The 20,397-nt window shown below is 38.0% G+C and overlaps 1 protein-coding gene across 2 annotated transcripts in view; it reads right to left on the reverse strand.

The window, feature by feature from the left end:
• The window catches only part of plrdgb (PITP-less RdgB-like protein), a 119,230-nt gene that overhangs the window by 3,457 nt on the left and 95,376 nt on the right, over positions 1 to 20,397 (reverse strand). For both annotated transcript variants that reach the window (XM_055180236.2, XM_073871113.1), the window contains exons 11-19: positions 17,921 to 18,094; positions 17,574 to 17,722; positions 12,421 to 12,537; positions 6,518 to 6,634; positions 6,176 to 6,324; positions 5,937 to 6,086; positions 5,628 to 5,811; positions 5,215 to 5,343; positions 3,857 to 4,264 (exon numbers count right to left, since the gene is read on the reverse strand). In XM_055180236.2, coding sequence (XP_055036211.2) covers positions 3,914 to 4,264; positions 5,215 to 5,343; positions 5,628 to 5,811; positions 5,937 to 6,086; positions 6,176 to 6,324; positions 6,518 to 6,634; positions 12,421 to 12,537; positions 17,574 to 17,722; positions 17,921 to 18,094 — 1,520 coding nt within the window. In that variant the 3' untranslated portion in view covers positions 3,857 to 3,913. The remainder of the gene's footprint in view (positions 1 to 3,856; positions 4,265 to 5,214; positions 5,344 to 5,627; positions 5,812 to 5,936; positions 6,087 to 6,175; positions 6,325 to 6,517; positions 6,635 to 12,420; positions 12,538 to 17,573; positions 17,723 to 17,920; positions 18,095 to 20,397) is intronic.

Below are 20,397 nucleotides of genomic sequence, written 5' to 3' on the forward strand. Positions count from 1 at the left end.
GGCTGAAATTCCAAGCTCTGACCCCTCCCCTTGGACAGCACGCCAATAATGCTTTATCCCATTCCCTATTGATTCCCGTACATGTTAATGTGAATTCTTGAATGTGGTGTAATGTCAATCAGCTAATCAACTCAAAACTGGTCAAAAAATGGTCTCTCAGTTTGTTTCACTAGGCTACACAATCATGGGGAAGACTGCTGATCTGACAGTTGTACATAAGACAATCATTGACACCCTTCACAAGGAGGGTGCCAAAGAAGCTGGCTGTTCACAGAGTGCTGTATCCAAGCATGTTAACAGAAAGTTAAGTGGAAGGAAAAAGATGCACAGCCAACTGAGAGAACCGCAGCCTTGAGAGGCTTGTCAAGCAAAATTGATTCAAGACACAAGGAATAGCCACCCCACACAGACGTGTCAAGGAATTTGGCTACAATTGTCGTATTTCTCTTGCTAAGCCACTCCTGTACCACAGACAACGTCAGAGGTATTTTACCTGGGCTAAGGAGAAGAAGATCTGGACTGTTGCTGGTCCCTCGAAAAAACAAAGCTCTGACGTTCGATCAAGAAAGAGAAGCAGTCGTGTTTACGTGGGTAATAATGAGCAGTTATCATGATCAGCTAAACATTGGATTCTCAAAAATATGCGAAGTTCACGGCATAGACTTTCTAAAAGACATCCAGGAGTTTTGCTTGAGGCAGTTAGGCAAAGAGATATTTTGACCTGTTTGATAACGGAATTTGGGAAAAGTATTATTTTCCAAGCCTGGGAGTTCTAAATAATGCAATTATATTTTAGCATCTTCAAAGTAATCACTTTTTCCTATAGTCTTTGTAAAAAAAATACGTATTGCATTTGGTCAACCAAGAAGTAGTTCCCATCTATTCTGGGCTTTAATTGCCTGCTCTATCTTCATGATTTGGTCCAAGTCATCCATTTCTGTGTTTAATACTGGGATCTGTTAGACTGTGAAAGAGAAACAAGACACAAGCCAACAGGAACATAGTCATCTGACGCCATCTGTGTTTCCTGAAGCCAATTACGTCCTTCCGTAAAGTTCATAACAGAGCTGACATTTGTACCCGCCCCTTCAACAAAACAGGGCTGCCCATATGAAAGCCATTCCCCTGATATCCTACAAACACATAAAGTCAATGAGCCCGTGGCACTGAGTGGGGAAACGGGCAATCCAGAGCAACTCATGTGCGTCACAGCTACTCGGAAGATAGACAATGGCATCTGTGAGCCGGTGAGCTGTGCCTAGTTTAAGCGATTCAAAACAAATGAGGGCCTGTGTCCAAATGAGAATCTGCTCCCTTAACTGCAGCACAGGAGTGTTTGTCAGTGCATTAAATCGGCGTGTCTCCACAGATTTGTTGAATGAATGGAGCTCAGTATTGAGGTTTTTTCAAATCAATCACCAAACAAGTGTCTCCATGACAACTGCAGAGGAGCATCTTCAATGAACACGTCAGTATGCTATCACTGCATGCAGCGCATAGAGATGAGGTATGAATAGCTGAGCTATTTGAAATATGTGGCCAATTTCATTCTCAATTAAGTGCATACAATAAATATAGTTTTGCTTAATAAAAAATATTAGTGATTACAAAAATAATTAAACTGAAAATGAGAATTCTGAAATTTTTGTTTGTCTGTACATTAGGGGTGGGAATCTTTGGACACTTCACATTCGGATTCTGGGAGTAACGATTTGATTACAAAGCGATTCTTTACATACATTGTCAGTAATTAATTATTCTGCTGTGAAAAAAACATGAACTTTAGATTTTAACCAAAAAATTTAGTTTTGTATATAGTAAGAATCTCTGCTTGACAGTACTGCCATCTTAAAAATGATAATGAAGATTTCTTTCAATACTTTTATTATATTAACAAAGTTGATTACATTTAGGATATCAGCATTTAGAAAACAGGCTGAAACATGGAAAGAACAGTTATTAAGAACAAACAGTTCTTAATCCCCAACTGAGTATAGCATTTTTCAGTTTGTTTAGAATCTTATTACAAAGAAACTTTTAAAGTGCCCATATTATGAAAAACTCACTTTTTCTGGGTTTTGGGTGTTCATTTGTGTCTCCGATGCTTCCACACGCATACAAACTTGGAAAAAAAACCATCCATGCTGTTTTGAGTGAGATTAAGGTTTCTGAATGTCCTCTGCCTTGAGTCTCAGATTACACGGTTTCAAACTCAGCTCCGAAGTGACGTAAGTGCTGCTGAAGTGTATCCATTTAAAATTTCTCACGGAAATAACAGCGCTATTTGGATATTACGGATTATACTCCCGCCTACTTTTAAAAACAAAGTTTTAACGCGTGTTTATTGGACCCTAAAGTGTAGTCTCTCATACAGTTTGTTACGACGTCCTCAGATTGTAGGCAATAAGAGGTTCATGCGAAATCTGATTTAAACAACAGACTATATATCTATATTTCACGGATTATACGCATTTGTGGACAAAAATGGTCACTGGATGTATTCTAGACGGTTATCATGGATTATTCACGCATCAGAAACAGACTGGATTCGATTCGCGATCGTTATATCAACACAAAAGGTAAGAAGTCACGTTATATTTTGCATGTTGTCATCTTCTATCACAAAATACTACATTTATGATGCTAGAGCATCTTTATCTCAAAACAGAGACCATACACTGATGCTAAACTCGTAAATTATACATTTTAAATGTATAGTTATGTTAATATTATTGTTTGTAGACAGTACGCTATATAGATATTTTTTGCAGGCTAGATAGTTTGCAGCGTAGTTTCGAAAGTTAAAAAAAAATGTAACGGCTTTATTTTACAATTCTACATGAACTAAGTAATACTGCTTTGCCAAACTAAAAGTGTTTTGCCAAACTAACCGAGACCGGGCCTTACCGACCCGGCTTTTCTGACGAGGCTAACGTACCCCCGAGTCTCTTATCACTTTCCCAAGATACGGTCCGGACCTCCCGCTAGCTTCTAGCAATTAGCACGCGGTCCACAAGCAGTATATATCCCCCGCCAGGCTTTAATTTCTGTAATTTGCGAAAATAATGCGTTTGAAAATGTTTTATAATGGGAATATGTTAGCATTGTCCAGGGCAAAACGAGTGTATTGTTGAGACTGCTACATCACAATTGAATTATTATGTGTCGTGAGTTTTTCCTCCTGAAATGTACTTATTAGTGATACGTTTTTGCTTGATTTGTCTGTTGGCAACATAAACCGTTAATAATAATATATAAAATAACACAGTATGGCCTGTACTGCTCACGATATCACTATGCACACGCACATGACGTTAGTAGTGGGGCCTGGCCAAAGGAGCAGCAGCTCATTAATATGTAATGACCACCTCAAAACGGCACAATCTGAAATGCACTGAAACAGAGGCTACTAGAGATGGGAAACAATCTTTTCCTACAAGCTATTTCGAGCAAACAACCTTTGAAACATGCTTTATTGAACTCATACACCTATTTAACTTGTGGAAAAGCAGTCATAAGATGGGCACTGTAAAACAAAAAATGTTTTGTTTTAATTAATGATCGGAAGAACGTGTATCGACCACCTTTACTGTAAAATATGCACGCATGTCCATTTAAACTAAATTTTGGTCAACTGTGGATTATATCATTACACTGGCAAAAATATGGTTACATGTAAAGATGCCATACCAAGTACGACAACGCTACATTCAACTGCTTTTGAAATACGGTGCTTTTTTCACTTCTTGAAAAGTAACTTTTTTGACATACGTGAGTTTCATCGGGCAGCGACGATATGTCTGTCTATTTTAGTACAAATCTGTGGAATTTAGAAAACTGAAAGGCGAACACTTACCGTAATAAATGACGATGCAATCCCTCAACGTACAACACTTTTCTGAAACTAATGGTGCTACAGAACAACATCCTGTATTTTTTCAGCCTCCTCCTCCTCTTCCTCATCCTCTTCGGTCTGGATGCGAATCTCCGGGCCATCTTTGTGAGATTCGGGCTGACTCTGAGCACGCTCGGGTTTGGGGGTGGAGACAGATGAGGAGGGCGGAGACGGCTGCTGAACAGACATGGCTCGACGCAACAGCGGGGTGCGCTTGCAGGACAGGAAGTCCGGGGACGGTGACAGGAAGTCCGTCTTGGGGGACAAGCCAAAAGATCCCTGACGCAGTACCATGCGGTTCTTTTTGGAGCGCGAGCCGTGCTCGAACTCCAGAGCAGACAGGTGAGCTGCGTAGCCTTCACTTATAAACTTAGATGATAAAACACAAACAAAGGAATGAAAGGACACCTAAAGCACATTTAGAGTATATGAGTATCATCATATCAAGTAACATTTGCAAATATCAATGATCCACAGTCAATAGCCTCTTTCACACAGTAATTCTGGTAAATTACCATGAATTTACCAGAATGAATTTACCAGTCAATACAAAAATGTGCTGTTCACACACGAAGTGGCGTTCCGTTATTTTACCAGTAAGACATCATTCACACATCAGTATCAAAATACCGGTAAATTCGTTGAGAAAGCGGAAGTACCTGTAGCACGCGGCGAGCTCAATGTTGTATTTGTAAACAATCCACGTCGTTCATATCCACGGTCCGTATTTTGTTGTTTTCACGTCTGTGGTAAACAGTCGCGAAGTTGCTCATGACCAAACAACATTGAATGAGACGACGTCAAACCGAAAATGCGTTTTTTAACAACAGTACTGTTTGCACTTTAGGCTTCACAGAGGGCGTGCTAAGGACGTCGGCAATTCGGCGGTCAGCTGTTTTTAACAACTTTGGTGAAGAAATGTGGACGTAAACTGCAGGTGTGCTCAACTTTCAAGCAGCATGTGTGTGGAAATGTCAGTAAACAGTGCGGGGGTAAACGCGTCATCTGTATTAAAGCGCTATGATTGGCCCGAAGCTGTCAGCACGGTCTGACGTCGTCCGTTCTAAATGCCGGTAATCCTATAATCTTCGTTCACACACAGCTCTTACCGGTAAATTACTGGTAATCTTACAACCTGTCTTACTGGTAAATTGGGAGCACTGATTTACCGGAAAGGTTCTGTTCACACATGATCTGTTAACTGCAATTTACCAGTAAATTACCAGTAAAGACTGTATGTGTGAAAGGGACTAATGACAGTATCAAGTCAGTCCCCATTAAGTTCACACAGGAATAACATTAGGTGTAATTCATCACACCTGGCACTGCTGTTGATGCTTCTTCGATGGTCTGCCCACAATGTATATCTGATTAGGTGCGAGTCCCAAAGTACTGTACACTGACATGTCCTTCATTGAACCATATGCCGCACTGATCTTAATGTGACACTGTGTGGAAAAAGCAAACAGACGTGCTATTGGGTTTATCACAAGAAAAGCAATTGTCAGTTATGTGTATTTTAATTGCAATGTTATCAGAGAGTATCCCAAAATAACTTTCAGTTCCATTCATTTTAAGCACCATGAACAAGTGACGCTACAGAAATAACAAAAGTGTTATAAAACATTATGAGGCTTGTCATAATCCCCAGTTTATTAAAGTGAGAACTGAAACAACAAAAATCCACCGATCCTTTCTTTACATGTTTTTGTGCACATGTACATGGACGCACCTCGTTCACCAGACTCTTGAGAAAAATGGTTTTCTGACGCAAGGGGTCGTGAACGAGACCTTCAGAGAAGAAGACCATCCCCTGTGGAAAGTTGTGTTGAGAGAGCCAGGACACGACCCTCTGCTTCTGCATGTCAGGACGACCAGTAATGTAGATGATTAGATATCCAAGATCCTGCCAGTGTCTAGAGAACAATCACAACATTCATACTTATACCAGGGCAGGCAATTAGCACATTACTTGTAGAGTAAGAATTAACACCTTTAATGCTCCATAATTTTGAAAGTGCCAATGCAGTATAAGACTTACCTGACCACGTCAACAGCACCTGGACGGACTTTAGGATCGCTACCCATTAGCGAGACACTGGCAGCGAAGGATCCATCAATGCTAAACACCACACAGTCCATTCCCCGGGGTAACACTGTAAGAAATGCCTCTGCGCTTGTCTGGTCACCTCTGGGAAGGAATTAAAAGAAACAGATTCATACATTCTTGAAATACTTTTAGAAATACTTATATAGTATATTTAGAATATTTATACTCACTTGACCACCATTTTGATGGGGTAGACACCCAACCCAAGTTTTTTATTTTCAGGGATGGTGTACGAGACCCGTCCGCTGTTGCTGGTTACCACAGTGTCAAACAGCACCCAACGGCCAGAGCCAGACTGAGTCATTAAAAACACATCCACCTGAAAGACAGACAGGATGTTAATCTTAAACTCATTTTCAAATGCATTTAAGACCCTAATTTGATTTTATTGCAACAACTAGCATGGCTTGTTTTTACGGCAACAACAATGCAATTATGATTATTTATTACAAACAGTTCAGAATTCACATTTGAAACTTGTGCTAAAATGGACAGAAATAATCCTCTGTCACCTTCTCTCCAGTCAGGGTCACCATGTCAAGAGGCCCGTACATGAACCGTCCCACCAGTGTTTGAGGGCCATCCTCTGTCCCAATGACATCATAAACTCTGTGATTCGCTGTTACATTCTGTTAATAAATAATCATGTTTAAAGAGTTTGTACTGGAACTTTCTGTTCCATTAACACGTTTTGTCTTGGTGTATAATCAACAACATGCATTTTATTATAAACACTTCATAAATCATTAACAGTTGTTTTCAACCCAGCGTTGGGTCAAAAAGGGACGAGCCCAGCCCACTGGTTTGTAATTTAACCTATGTTGTGGTTGTTTCAACTCAAAATGCTAGGTTGTTTTAACCCATTGTTGGGTCAAATACAAACATTTTCTGGGTTAATTTCAACCCAGCTGCTGCGCTCGTCCCTTTTTGACACAACGCTTGGTTAAAAATAACCCAGCATTTTTAGAGTGTATATTAGCTATGTTTACATGCACAAAATTTAGTCAATCCAACTGAATTTTATTTGATTGCAGATTACGACAGTACAGTTTACATGTACGCTAAACATTGCAGTCTGATTAAAATGTTTGTTTACATGTACATTCTATATAATCCGAACCAAACAACTTCACACGCGCACAGCCAAGGTTGCCAGATTCGCTTATCAAAGCCAACCCAATGGACATTCACAACTAACCCAAAAGCATTCCAATAACTATTCACAGCCCAGGTGCCAATAATTCATGAACAAAATCCTTTCTTCTTTAACCCACAGCAAAAAATTAACTCATAGTACCTGCCAAAAAACAGAGGACTTGGCAACGCACAGCATCTCTCATAGAGTTCATGCTTTATCTTTGGATAAATGTACCAAGTCAAAGTTGAGTTGAGTTTTTTTATATAGTCTTTATATAATATTATGAAAGTACACATGAAACCTGCAGAATGTACAGCACGCATTACCTTAATAATGCGTGTTTGCCATTGCCTTGCTAATGCATGTTTCAGTGACGAGAATCGTGTCATACGAGGTAAATATAAGACGTGAACTTAAGAATAATTCTTCTGCGCAAGGTATTTTTGCATCCGATTGAGAACATACTACGATTCGTGCGTTTACATGCATACTTTTCTCCTGATGATTGGATCACAGATCAAACTACACTACCCCTTTTAAAACGATAAAAACTTGCATCCGATCAACCTCAATTGCATTGATTAAGGTGTTTACCTGAAGACTTTTCAATCCGATTGAGCCATCAATCGTGCCGTTTTGTTGTAGAAATATCCATATTTAAAACTTTATAAATGAAAATAACTAGCTTCTGTTAATGCCGCTATCTTAGACTTCTCTTTATTTAAGAGAGAGTATCAGCGTAGTGTATACACTTTTCTTAGTGACGTATGATAATTTAGATTAGATTAGATTCTTTATTGTCCCCAGAGGGATAATTGTTTTCACACAGTCAGGTTGTCCAGGACAGCATACATTACAGCTTAATACACCCTTATACAGCAGATGACAAATAAACCCTTATTCCCACTTATACAACAAATAACAAATAAACCCTCTTCCCACACATGACAGAATGCGGAGGGCACTATCCCTTTAAGCAGGGGTCACCAATCCTGGTCCTGGAGGGCCGGTGTTGCTGCAGAGTTTAGCTCCAACCCTAATCACACACACCTGAAACACCTTAATTAGCTGCTTCGGGTGTGTTTAATTAGGGTTGGAGCTAAACTCTGCAGAGACTTCGGCCCTCCAGGACCAGGATTGGTGACCCCTGCCTTTAAGAAACATTATCTGGGAAATTCACAAAAAATAAACTGCAACTGCAGTCATTTTTGATGTTTGTATGGTTTTAGCAGCTGATTCACTAAATTATGCAAATCTGAAAACATGAAACAAAAAAATCTTGGTTATTGTATTCATGCACTCAACAGACACATGTGATTGTCTTGGAAAGAATTCCTAATCAAAAATCAGCGCTGCAAGAACAGCCTGTGAAAACAAATCTTTGATGCAACGTGAGCAGATCTAAATGTAATGCTAAATGTAATGCTTTAAAGGGGTGGTTCAATGGTATTTCATGCATTCTGACTTTTTAACACTGTTTAAGAGTTGTTTCCTCATCCTAAACGTAGGCAAAGTGTCAAAAAAGCAGTTGGGCGTGTTACAGAATATTATTTTACAGAAATACTCAGGGCCGGGTTTCCCAAAAGCATCGTAAGGCTAAGTAGATCGTAAAAACGATCGTACGAATCATCTTAGAATTACGGGCCGTTTACCAAAAGCTTCGTAGTAGCACTTGAAAATCATTGTAGATCCACGAGTGCTCCGGAGCAACCGCTAATTCATAAGTGCATCACAAGACAACAGAGTTACAAGGTCACCTGCAGGACAACCAGCTAATTGCACTCCTGCAACAACCCAATATCACGAAATTATGTACCTATAGACACGTATGGACCAACGTGAAAATGTCACGTTTCGCCGCGTTTGAACGTGAGCATGTCACGCTTTTCTGTTTTTGTCACTGTCACGTATTGGTTACTCAACTTTTTTGTCCTAATTTCTTACCATTGTCGCTTCGGTTTAGGGTTAGATTTACATAAAATGACATCCCTACCTAAACCCAACTCTAACCCCAACAAAAATATAAAATAACACGTCTTGTATCTTTTTTTTATAAACCAATACTTAAAGTGACAAACTAACGCAAGCACCAAATCTGTTTCTGGTTTCCATGTTTTGTGGGGACATTCCATAGACGTAATGCATTTTATACCGCACAAACTGTATATTCTATTCCCCTTACCTGCCCCATTCCCTAACCCCAACCATCACAGAAACCCTTCTGCTACTTCACATTTTCAAGAAACATCATTTTGCTTGATTTATAAGCTTGTTTCCTCATGGGGACATCAAAATGTCCCTACAAGGTCACAAAAACACTGGTATTTCTATCTTTTTGGGGACAATTGGTTCCCACAACGTGATAATTACCCGGCCGCACGCACGCACGCGCACCCACACACGCGCGCGCACACACACACACACACACACACACACACACCATAGGTTTTGTGGTAAACCCATGGTTTTACTAATGGTCATCAATATACCAAATAACCACGGTTACTACTCTTTTACTACAGTAAAACTATGGATTTTTTGTAAGGGAGATAATGGTAAAATGTAGAATGGTTCCTGTCAGACAAAAGGTAAAGTGTTTGGGACAGTGGGGGCAGACAAATGTTCATGCATGATATATAACATGTTGTATCCTTGCGGCATTACAGCAAGAGTAGAAGGACAAAACTCTGACATGCATCCATCACATATGTACAGACATATATACAAACACATTCATACACTCACAGGAGTCCCAGGCAGGAGAAAAACAGAGTAAAGTTACATAGCAAATTCAATTTTCACATTGTTATTACCCCCGGGTCCAGTGGACCCGAACACCACATATGTAATATAAATGTGTAGGGGGGTACACAATGTACAGTAATTATAAAGTTGTTTATTTTTATGTTCTTCATAGAAAATGAGCCAAGGCCAATGAATCTGAGGTTGAAACAACAATAAATTACATAATTTTTTTACAGTAAACATTAAAAACGGGTCCCACAGACCCGAACACCACACAAGGGTTAAGTATGCACATGTATGTATACATGTGAATGTGTATATGTGTGTCTATATATGCATGTGTATGTATAGGTATGTAAGTATGTGTGTAGGTATGTAGGTGTACGCGCAGGCATGATTATGTATGTGTATGTGTACATGCGTATGTATGTATGGATGTATATACATGTATATGTGTATTTATATGTATATATGTATGTGTATATACATATATATGTGTTTATATATGTGTGTATAGGGATATGTCTATATTGGTGTAATGTATATATCTGCAATAACCACCGGATATCCTGAGTGTATTGTTTTTCTTGTTGTGGGTTGATTAGCACGGAGCCGTCTGTAACATTTCACTGCATTATGAATGTGACAAATAAATCTGAATCTGAATCTGAATCTGGTAAAGAGACCGCCAATGAATTATATAATAAAATACATAAATACTTACAAAGACACTGTAGAGAACTTATTAAAAGCTTTCATTTAATTTTGTTTTAAACTTGAGCTGTTATAATGAATCTGCAAACTATTATACACCATTTGTGCGAACAGTAAAGGCTTTCGTGAATGATGGGTCTGCACGTTACGCACGCATCTAGAAGGAGAGCGCACTGCTAAACATGAGGAAACTCTCATGTATCTTCTATTAGCTGATGGCAGTAAGTGTAAATTTTTTACCATAGGAAACTCGAATGGCATCTAAATATCACAGTGGTTAAACGCATACACGGGGGCGCGCATCTACGCTGAGCATAGCTGCACTGGTCGCAAAAAATATCCGCATGGCTTCTTTATGTCGCCAGCCCCAAGCTGTCGGCTATAGGTGCGTCCCACTGGCGGGGATGAAACTTTTGCCGCCGAATACGTCACTCTCATTTGTTGCGAGATGCCGCCAGCATGCAGCCGGCGGACCGACTGCTTAATTTATGCAAAAGCGGCTGCAGCGATTACGCCCTTATGACGCTTACTGCCGAAAGAGCACCGCCGGTGGTCCGCCGACTCATTGCTATCTGGATAGTTTCAGATGGTGCAACACGCGTAAATATTTTTCACAATGTCAGACGTAGTTGCAACCGGCCCCTGGTTATTTGCGCAAGATTAAACATGAGTCTTTAAAAAGAAATCTTTTTAGCTTTTTTTTTGAAGTGTGGATTGGGGGTGCGCCAACCCGGTTGGGGCATAGAAGGGGGTGCGCAGGAAAAAAAGTTTGGGAACCCCTGTTTTAGGTGAGTGTATTTCTGTAAAATTATTAGAGAAATCTATATTTGACATCAAAGCATAAACACTGCAGCATAATGATCAGCATACACTTTTAAGACAACATTTTACCACTGCAATCTAGACACTTAGGGGGTGTGTACACCAAAGCATTTAACTGCGGCTGAAAATGGCAGGTGGATGCCAACTGTGGGTACTTCCCAGCGTGTTTTCAGCTGGGTGCTTTGGTTGCTATGATACTTTTGTTCTGTTTATGAGTGGCTGTACAATTTGCCGGTTGGTTGTTGTGATATTTGTCCCGCGCCTTCAGCACTGTGATTGGACGTCTGAGTAAAAAGTGACATTGACGAGCTGAGCGTTCTTCCCCAAGTTTTTCAACTCTCAGAGCACTGACAAAAAGCTGAACGCTGGCGTTTACATTGGAAACAATTGAAAACATACGACAGACACCGACGTAAACGTCTTAGTATATATCTGTTTTTAAAACAATCGTCAGGATGCCGGAAAAAAATAGGGCACCCGTACATATATATGTCCGTCATAAAACTCCTAATAATTTTATAAACAAATGATAAGTTGTTACAATTCAGTAGAAAATGACCTGACAAGTGCTCTTGAAGGATTGCATGCTGACAGTACAAAAGATTAAAAAATTTCCTAAGATACAAAGGTCAAAACATAACCATAAGTGACAGGTGAAATATTGCAGTAGCTACGGTTCAGATAATGAAAACTTTTTAAAAATCATTTGACCTCCAACAGCTTGACTGACACAACCAAAACTGAAGTCTTGTGTCACCCCTGCTGCGAGAATGTTTAACACAACTCAATTATGAACCCCCTACCGTTCTGCAGGAGCCCCTATTCAATTTTACATGCGACTGACATTAAATGGTTCCTAATGATTTACATTCAATGGTTTGTACAATAATGTCAATTAAATTTTTGACCATAATACGACATTTCCTGACTGCCTGGCATTCTTTCATCCAAATCAACTTTGCAAGGGGATCGAAGATAATTTCTTGTGACATTTACCCGAAGTTTGACATGTGTCCTTCTCCGAAGCCACTTCTCACGTGGGCTGGATGGGGAGATGGGCATCGTGTCTGAACAATCTGCCTCTCCAGCCTTCAGGCAGTCACATCGCATCACCTGAGAAGAAACAGGACAGAATTAAGCTTTTGTACGTTTCAAATCCTATGTACACATACAGAGCCTATGAATGAAGCCTAAGCTTGAATGCATTAAAGTGTCTTTTCAAATTTATGCGTAACATTTTATTTTTTAAAAGGTTTAATTGAAAAATGTACTTGAATTGAAGCATGTGTTGTTTTAATGCTACTATGCACTTGAGCTGACAGACTCGTGATATTACTGAATGCTTGGTCTTTAATTCAAATGTGTTTTTTAGGCTAGTCAGTGCCACATTTGCTTACAATCCGAAAAGTGACACAAAAAAGTCCAGAATCTTAAACATTTACATTTCTTCTTCATTTTACATCTTCTTATCCAAAATGTTTTGTTAAATTATTTTTGTTCAAATAAAAAAAATACCAGATCTTTAATGTAATCTAAAACTTATGGACCTTATTATTATATAATATTTTATTAACTTCACTTGATTTAATATATTAATGAGAACATTTTTCCTTTGCGATGTCAAGTGATTACATTAATCTAACTAATTACATGATGTGGCGATTAATTAATCAAATTAATTGCATTTAATCGCACATAAATATTGGCAGGAAATGGAGAAATTACCATGAAATTGAATCAAATAAACCATAATTTTCATGTTTTTCAGGTTGGTACAGTAATTTAATTAAGTAAACAAATGTAAAATAGTACTGCATACACAAAAAAAAGTGAATTCAGAAATTGGAATTGAGTCAAACATGCAGCCTTGTTTGTAAATGTGGCCTTAATGTTAATGAATGAAACCTTATTGTAAAGTTTTACCATATTTGATTCTCGTGTGTTTTTAAAGCTCCTCCCCAATTCAACATCTTTGCTATGATATCAGGCAAAATGTACACAACATATTCAACATAAAGAGCAGTGATTCTTTATATCTTTTTTGCTGAATTAATGTATTTCTACATGCATCCAAATATAGTAACTGGATGACGCATTTCAGCATCATTATGTAGCCTGAGCTTTTTGGCCTTCTCTTTATTTCACTGTTTGTTCAGGAAGCCGCACAAAGGAGCAACCGTTGTTTGACAAAGCGTCCCTGTAGAGCTTTCATACAGATCGAGGTCTAAGTCATTAAGCACACAAGTCTCATTTAGGGACGTATGTAATACCTTAAGACGGCTGACTCTTAACATTCCCATTCATGTCATAATCTTTCTTCTTGGCTGGCATACTGCATATACCAAACATTACTTTTTACAATTTCATTTAGTGTCACTAGAATGATAAGAAATACCAAAAAGTAAATAATTCAGATTTAAATATGTTTTTAATTTAATATTTATTTAATATTCCTGTTGCTCAGCTGCATTAAATGCATGCACTGTAAGATGCATTGGTTACAAATTTTTCTCTCATTCAACATATAAATGAACCAACCAACATTTTAAAAAGGAAAAGATTTCAATGTCATTGCGTTTCTAATTCAAGAATGGTATATTGATCGATTTGTTTGCAGGGATGCTTCTAACAATAGATGTCTTGGATAAGCTGACTATAGTTGACCCTGAAGCTATGAAGGACGACTCTGTTTCCCATTTGTGTTCGAAATGTAAAAGAGAGTTAAGACTCTTGTAGAAATGTTTACACATTGTAGGTAAACATTTTTACTGTACATCAAGCTGTAAATGAATCTTGCTTATCTAGCTTGAATCTGTGAGATTGTTAATGCATTTTACACTATTTACACCTGGTATGAACTCTGTGATATGTGTTCCTTTATTTCAGCTAATGTTCAATGAAATCAAGCGTATGTTCATGTGCTTTTCTGCTTTTTTAGCTAAGCTAATTTTTTATTTTAAAGCTACACAAATCCAAGCAAAGTTTAAAGAGCTTGTTTTAATGTAATTGTTGTTGCTGTGCAATTAATCGTTTTTGATTTTCAATTTCAAATTTTAATTCAAACAATTACAAAAACAAGATAATTGAAGTAGGGATGCATAACGATTAATCGCGATTAATCTATAGCAGAATAAGTTTTTGTTTACATCATATGAATATGCCCACATGCATGTATAAATTTAAGAAAAAAAATATATTTATATATTAAGTATTTATATTTAGATATAATATAAATTATACATAAATATACAAATATATATATACACATGTAAACATTTCCTAAATATATACATGCATGTGTGTGCTTTTATCTATACAAAGTTATTATACACAGTTCACACACATATATGATGTACACAAACTTTTTTATTCTGCTATAGATTAATCGTGATTAATAGTTATGCATCCCTAAATCGAAGTAAAACAATCATTGTGCGATCCAAATATAAATTTGTTTATAAGGCACTTCGAAGGCACCACTGCTTTGACACATGTAGCCTATTGCAACACTTACTTCATGAAAAGGTAAATAAATACATGTTTTAAAGTTCATTTTAAAGGAATCGTGTTAAATTATCGAAATATGATTTTCCCCAAGATAATCATGATTATAATTTTGCCCATGATCAAGCAATCTTAAAGGAATAGTCTACTCATTTTCAATATTAAAATATGTTATTACCTTAACTAAGAATTGTTGATACATCCCTCTATCATCTGTGTGCGTGCACGTAAGCGCTGGAGCGCGCTGCGACACTTCGATAGCATTTAGCTTAGCCCCATTCATTCAATGCTACCATTTAGAGATAAAGTTAGAAGTGACCAAACACATCAACGTTTTTCCTATTTAAGACGAGTAGTTATACGAGCAAGTTTGGCGGTACAAAACAAAACGAATCGCTTTTCCAAGCGGATTTAAAAGAGGAACCATAATCTACGGCGCAATAGCACTTTTGGGAGCACCTCGACTCGGCGCAGTAACACCCTCCCTCTCCCATTATGAGAAGGAGAAGGGGAGCGGACTTTTCAGGCGAGTCGAAGTACTCCCAAAAGTGCTATTACGCCATAAAATATAGTTCCTCTTTTAAATCCGCTTAGAAAAGCGCTACGTTTTATTTTGTACCACCAAACTTGCTCGTATAACTACTCGTCTTAAATAAGAAAAACGTTGATGTGTTTGGTCACTTCTAACTTTATCTCTAAATGGTACCATTGAATAAATGGGGCTAAGCTAAATGCTATCGAAGCGTCGCAGCGCGCTCCAGCGCTTACGTGCACGCAACAGGTGATAGAGGGATGTATCAACAATTCTTAGTTAAGGTAATAACATATTTTAATATTGAAAATGAGTAGACTATTCCTTTAATAGCATGACGCATCATAACAATGCTTTACTTCCAAGTATGATTTGAGTGAGTGAATCACAAAAGGTTTTCGATGCCATTTACATCTGAACTTGGCCCTGTTTGCTTATCAGAGTAAGGCTTGAGACTAGAGGTCTTCTCGGATCCAAAGAAATGTACTGTACCTGACCCCGAAATTACTAGAATCACTTTTTACACCAATCCGATGTGCTTTACTTTTTCTTTAAAAGACCAGACCCGAGACAAACCCAAGAAAATTAGGCACGAATCCGACCCAGTGGCAATTTTTATAACCCGACTAGATCCAAATGTAAACGGCACTGACGTGTGTGCTGTCTGCAGCCCCGCACGCACCAGTCAGACAGAAAGAAACCCTGTTGGCCTTGAATCCAATTTGGTCTGCTGCTTTATTTGTTATCTTGACAACGACACCAAGGTAACCACTAAAAAGTGCATTTCAAATTGATTGAAAGCTTTAACGAAAATTAAACTACCGCAAGCCACATGATGTCTCAAGCACTTGGCAAACAGATGAGGGGTTGGCACACATGAGATAGTTACACATTCATGTTAAATTACCCAAAGCCACTAATATTATACCCGACCCTTGTCCGAGGCACATGTAAAACTTTTAGGTCTCGGGTCAGACCTCGAGTTTTCAGATCTAAATGGATCCATGCAGACTTAAACGATTAAAATCTTTAACAATTTTAAATCCATTGGAGACTGCAGGCATAAGGACAGACATGCAAACCTAGTAGCTGGACACTGAAAATTTTATACATGGATAGAGAATTTACTTTTTTTTTTGATAGCAGGATTTGTTTAAAGGGACATTCCACTTTTTTTAAATGCTAATTTTCCAGCTCCTCTAGAGTTCAACATTTGATTTGTACCGTTTTGGAATCATTTCAGCTGATCTCCGGGTCTGGCGCTAGTACTTTTAGCATAGCTTAGCATAATCCATTGAATCTGATTAGACCATTAGCATTGCGCTCAAAAATAACCAAAGAGTTTTGATATTTTTCCGATTTAAAACTTGATTCTTGTGTAGTTACATGGTGTGCTAAGACAGACAGAAATGTAAAAGTTGCGATTTTCTAGGCAGATATGGTTAGGACTATACTGTCATTCTGGGGTAATAATCAAGGATTTTGCTGCCATAACATGGCTGTAGTTGTGATATTACGCAATGCCCGAAAATAGTCCCCTGCCATTGAAAGTAACCAAGGGGACTATTTTCGGGCAGTGCGTAATATCACTAAGCCTCCTGCAGCCATGTTACAGCAGCAAAGTCCTTGATTATTACACCAGAATGAGAGTATAGCCATATCTGCCTAGAAAATTACAACTTTTAATTTTCAGTCGGTCTTAGTACGCAATGTAACTACAGAAGAGTCAAGTTTTAAATAGGAAAAAAAAAGTTATTTTTTAGCATGATGCTAATGGTCTAATCAGATTCAATGGATTGAGCTAAGCTATGCTAAAAGTGCTAGCGCCAGACCCGGAGATCAGCTGAAATGATTTCAAAACGGTAAGAATCAAATGTTTAACTCTAGGGGAGCTGGAAAATGAGCATATTTTCGAAAAAAAATGTGGAGTGTCCCTTTAATGTACTAAATATAAACATGGCTTTGTAGAATACACAAATTGTTTGCACATTGATCAAATGGTAAATGTCTCATTTCTAAGTCGCTTTGTATAAAAGCATCTGGTAAATGAATTAATGTAATTTATTTTATAACCGATTTGTTTGTTAAAGCTTGTTATGAAGTGTGCACTCACCTGTCTGAGAATAAAGGCCACAGCATCTGTGGACTCCCAGTATGAGGCATGAAACAGATGAGGCAGTGCTATAGTTGGGAATGTGGTGAGCACATCAGGACAGTATAGCACGTAATCCAACCGCTTTGTGCCCCACCACCTATTGCATACTGAAAGAAACAAAACAAAATATGATTTAGACTCAACATGCCATGATTTATGTATGTTTCATTGTCAGAATCATGTATAGATGGCCTGTATATCTTCATATCTATCAAAGCCTGTGACCTCCATGCAGAAATAAATAAAAGATGTGAACCAGATCCAAGGACAAACATTCAAGGACGTGCCTTTTTTATAAGACTCACATTGTGAAATGCTAACAGGCTCGCTTGTGGCAGGTTCAGTCGGCTCAGGGTGGGCAGGGCCGTGCGGCACAGCTCGACTGCTGCCCCTGCGGGATCCGCTTCCTGAACAAGAATGCACTGGGGTCCCATCTACAAAAACACTGCCGTCTGACATGCGTCTCAGCACCAGGTCAGCTTTAAAGAGACATGAATAAATTAACACAAAAAAAGAACCAAACACAATGTAACTTGGTCTTGGTGAGGCAATGTTGAAATGCTAAAGTGACTTTAAATGAATGATGTGAAATATGTTATATTTGGTTCTTGCTGATTTATGAGTGTGTGAATATGTTTTCTCCCTCCTGGCATACAAAGGCTGCTATACTTTCTGTTAATCTGACTGTGACCTCTTCTTTGGCTGCATAATGGGTCGAATTTGACAAGACTTTCTGACTTTGAGTTATGCAGACTAACACCACAGAATACTGATGATCCTGGAGAGATTAAAGGGGAAATATCACTTGGAAACACTTTAGATTAAAATGTTCGACGTGACCCCGTTTAACATGAGGAAAGGCTGTAAAGAGCTTAACATGAAAGGTCAATTTGTAAAGTTGGTGAGCAAAAACACACATTTCTGAAAGGACTGGTGTTTGCAGACTGCTTATGTCTACTCTGCAAATAAAGACTTTGCATGCCTATCCAAGATCTGCAGGGTGACTTAGCGATTAAAATTCTGACTAAATTAATTGCTTATGATAAATAACTTTTCAGAAGTTTTCTCCAAACACAGCATAGACAAGAGAAAGTTCAGTGCTGTATAAATAGAGCTATTTATTGGTCCCAGCCAATCCAGAGAAGACACCGGATTTAACTTAAAGAGTAGAAATGAATAATATACATGATATAAATACTGGACAGGGATTAGACTAGTCCTAGACTAAAATAAATGTAAGAGCTGTCCAAACAGAAAACAACTTGCAATGACATATCTTAAAATACATCAGTGCACTTTGTTTTGCCTCAAAATGCCTCAGTGATGATTTTAGTAAGGTATGTTTGTTAAAACTAGTTATATTTCCTAATTAAACTAAGGCCTAGTCTTGGCTTAAACTAATCCTTGTCGGGGAAACCGCCCTTATAAGTATTTAAATAAGGATTTAGGATTAAATGGGTTCATAGTTTACAGTGATGTCATCCAGATATGCCAGAATGTGTCTGAGATGCAGGAATCCCTCAGTGAATAACTCCTTTAATGTGTAATATATATTTATATGTTATCTGCATAAGCACATATTTCAAGTTATTCCTGTCCATAGAATATGCATGCATAATTTAAAAAAATGCACATTGGTTATGATGGAGATGGGAAAGATATATCAATTATTAAGTACAGTCGAGCTCATTGTTTTACACAGCTCTTTGCGAAATTTTCAAAAATGTTGGTACTAAAAAAATAAGGCATCATATAAAATGCATGTTTTTAACTCAATCCCAGTAAGCATTATTTTTTTAAGTTGCCAGCCAGCTCCAACAAAAGTTTAATGCCTTCCAGAATTATTTTTCTATAAATATATAAAGAGAAAATATATCAAAAGAGAAAAAATTTCTTCCTATCTTCATTTGTTCTCTTTTCGTCATCTTTTAAATATGGGTGGGTTTCTTTAGAAAAACCAAAGTTTGAGCAAAAAGCTGAGATAATAGAATTTTTGTAAAGGACTTTTATTAGATTTAGAATGATGATCAAAACATACACAGAGTTTTCAATAATCAGTGGATGCTTAAATGTTTTATAAGCTGGGTAAGAGCGGCACCTAGTGGATAATAGTGGAAATATAAATTGCTGTAAAGTGTCATTGGCAGGGAAGCGTTTTCTTGTAATTGACAAAATAATTTGTCAATGGCAGAGAACCCGTTAATTTATTACTGCCCTGAACAAGCAATTTTACATAATCTCAAGGCAATTCATTCATATTTTATGATGTGGCTAACTCATTTAAATTCGTAAACCCAAATTTGTACATTTTGTGTGATTTACTTTTGCCCTGTCATGCTGGGTTTAAGGGTGAGGTTATAAGGTTGGGCTGTCATTGTTTTTCTTAATAATCGTACATCACTGTAAATAATAAAAAGTTGGTTCAACTTAAAAAAGTAAGTTACCTGGTTGCCTTGAAATTTTAAAGTGCCCATATTATGAAAAACTCACTTTTTCTGGGTTTTGGGGTGTTATTTTGTGTCTCTGATGCTCCCACACGCATACAAACTTGGAAAAAAATCCATCCATGCTGTTTTGAGTGAGATACAGGTTTCTGAATGTCCTCTGCCTTGAGTCTCAGATTGCACGAGTTTAAACTCAGCTCCGTTGTTACGTAACTAGCGGTTTCGTCACATTCAGTTTGAATTTTCCCGCCCACCACCCCACTCGCAGGTCTCCACCCACCAGGAGCTAGAGAGAGCACAGAGCAGTCAGTCACTTCGCTGATACCCTCTATACTGTT

Source organism: Misgurnus anguillicaudatus, chromosome 9 (genome assembly GCF_027580225.2).
Source record: "Misgurnus anguillicaudatus chromosome 9, ASM2758022v2, whole genome shotgun sequence".
In the NCBI taxonomy this organism is placed as follows: Eukaryota; Metazoa; Chordata; class Actinopteri; order Cypriniformes; family Cobitidae; genus Misgurnus; species Misgurnus anguillicaudatus.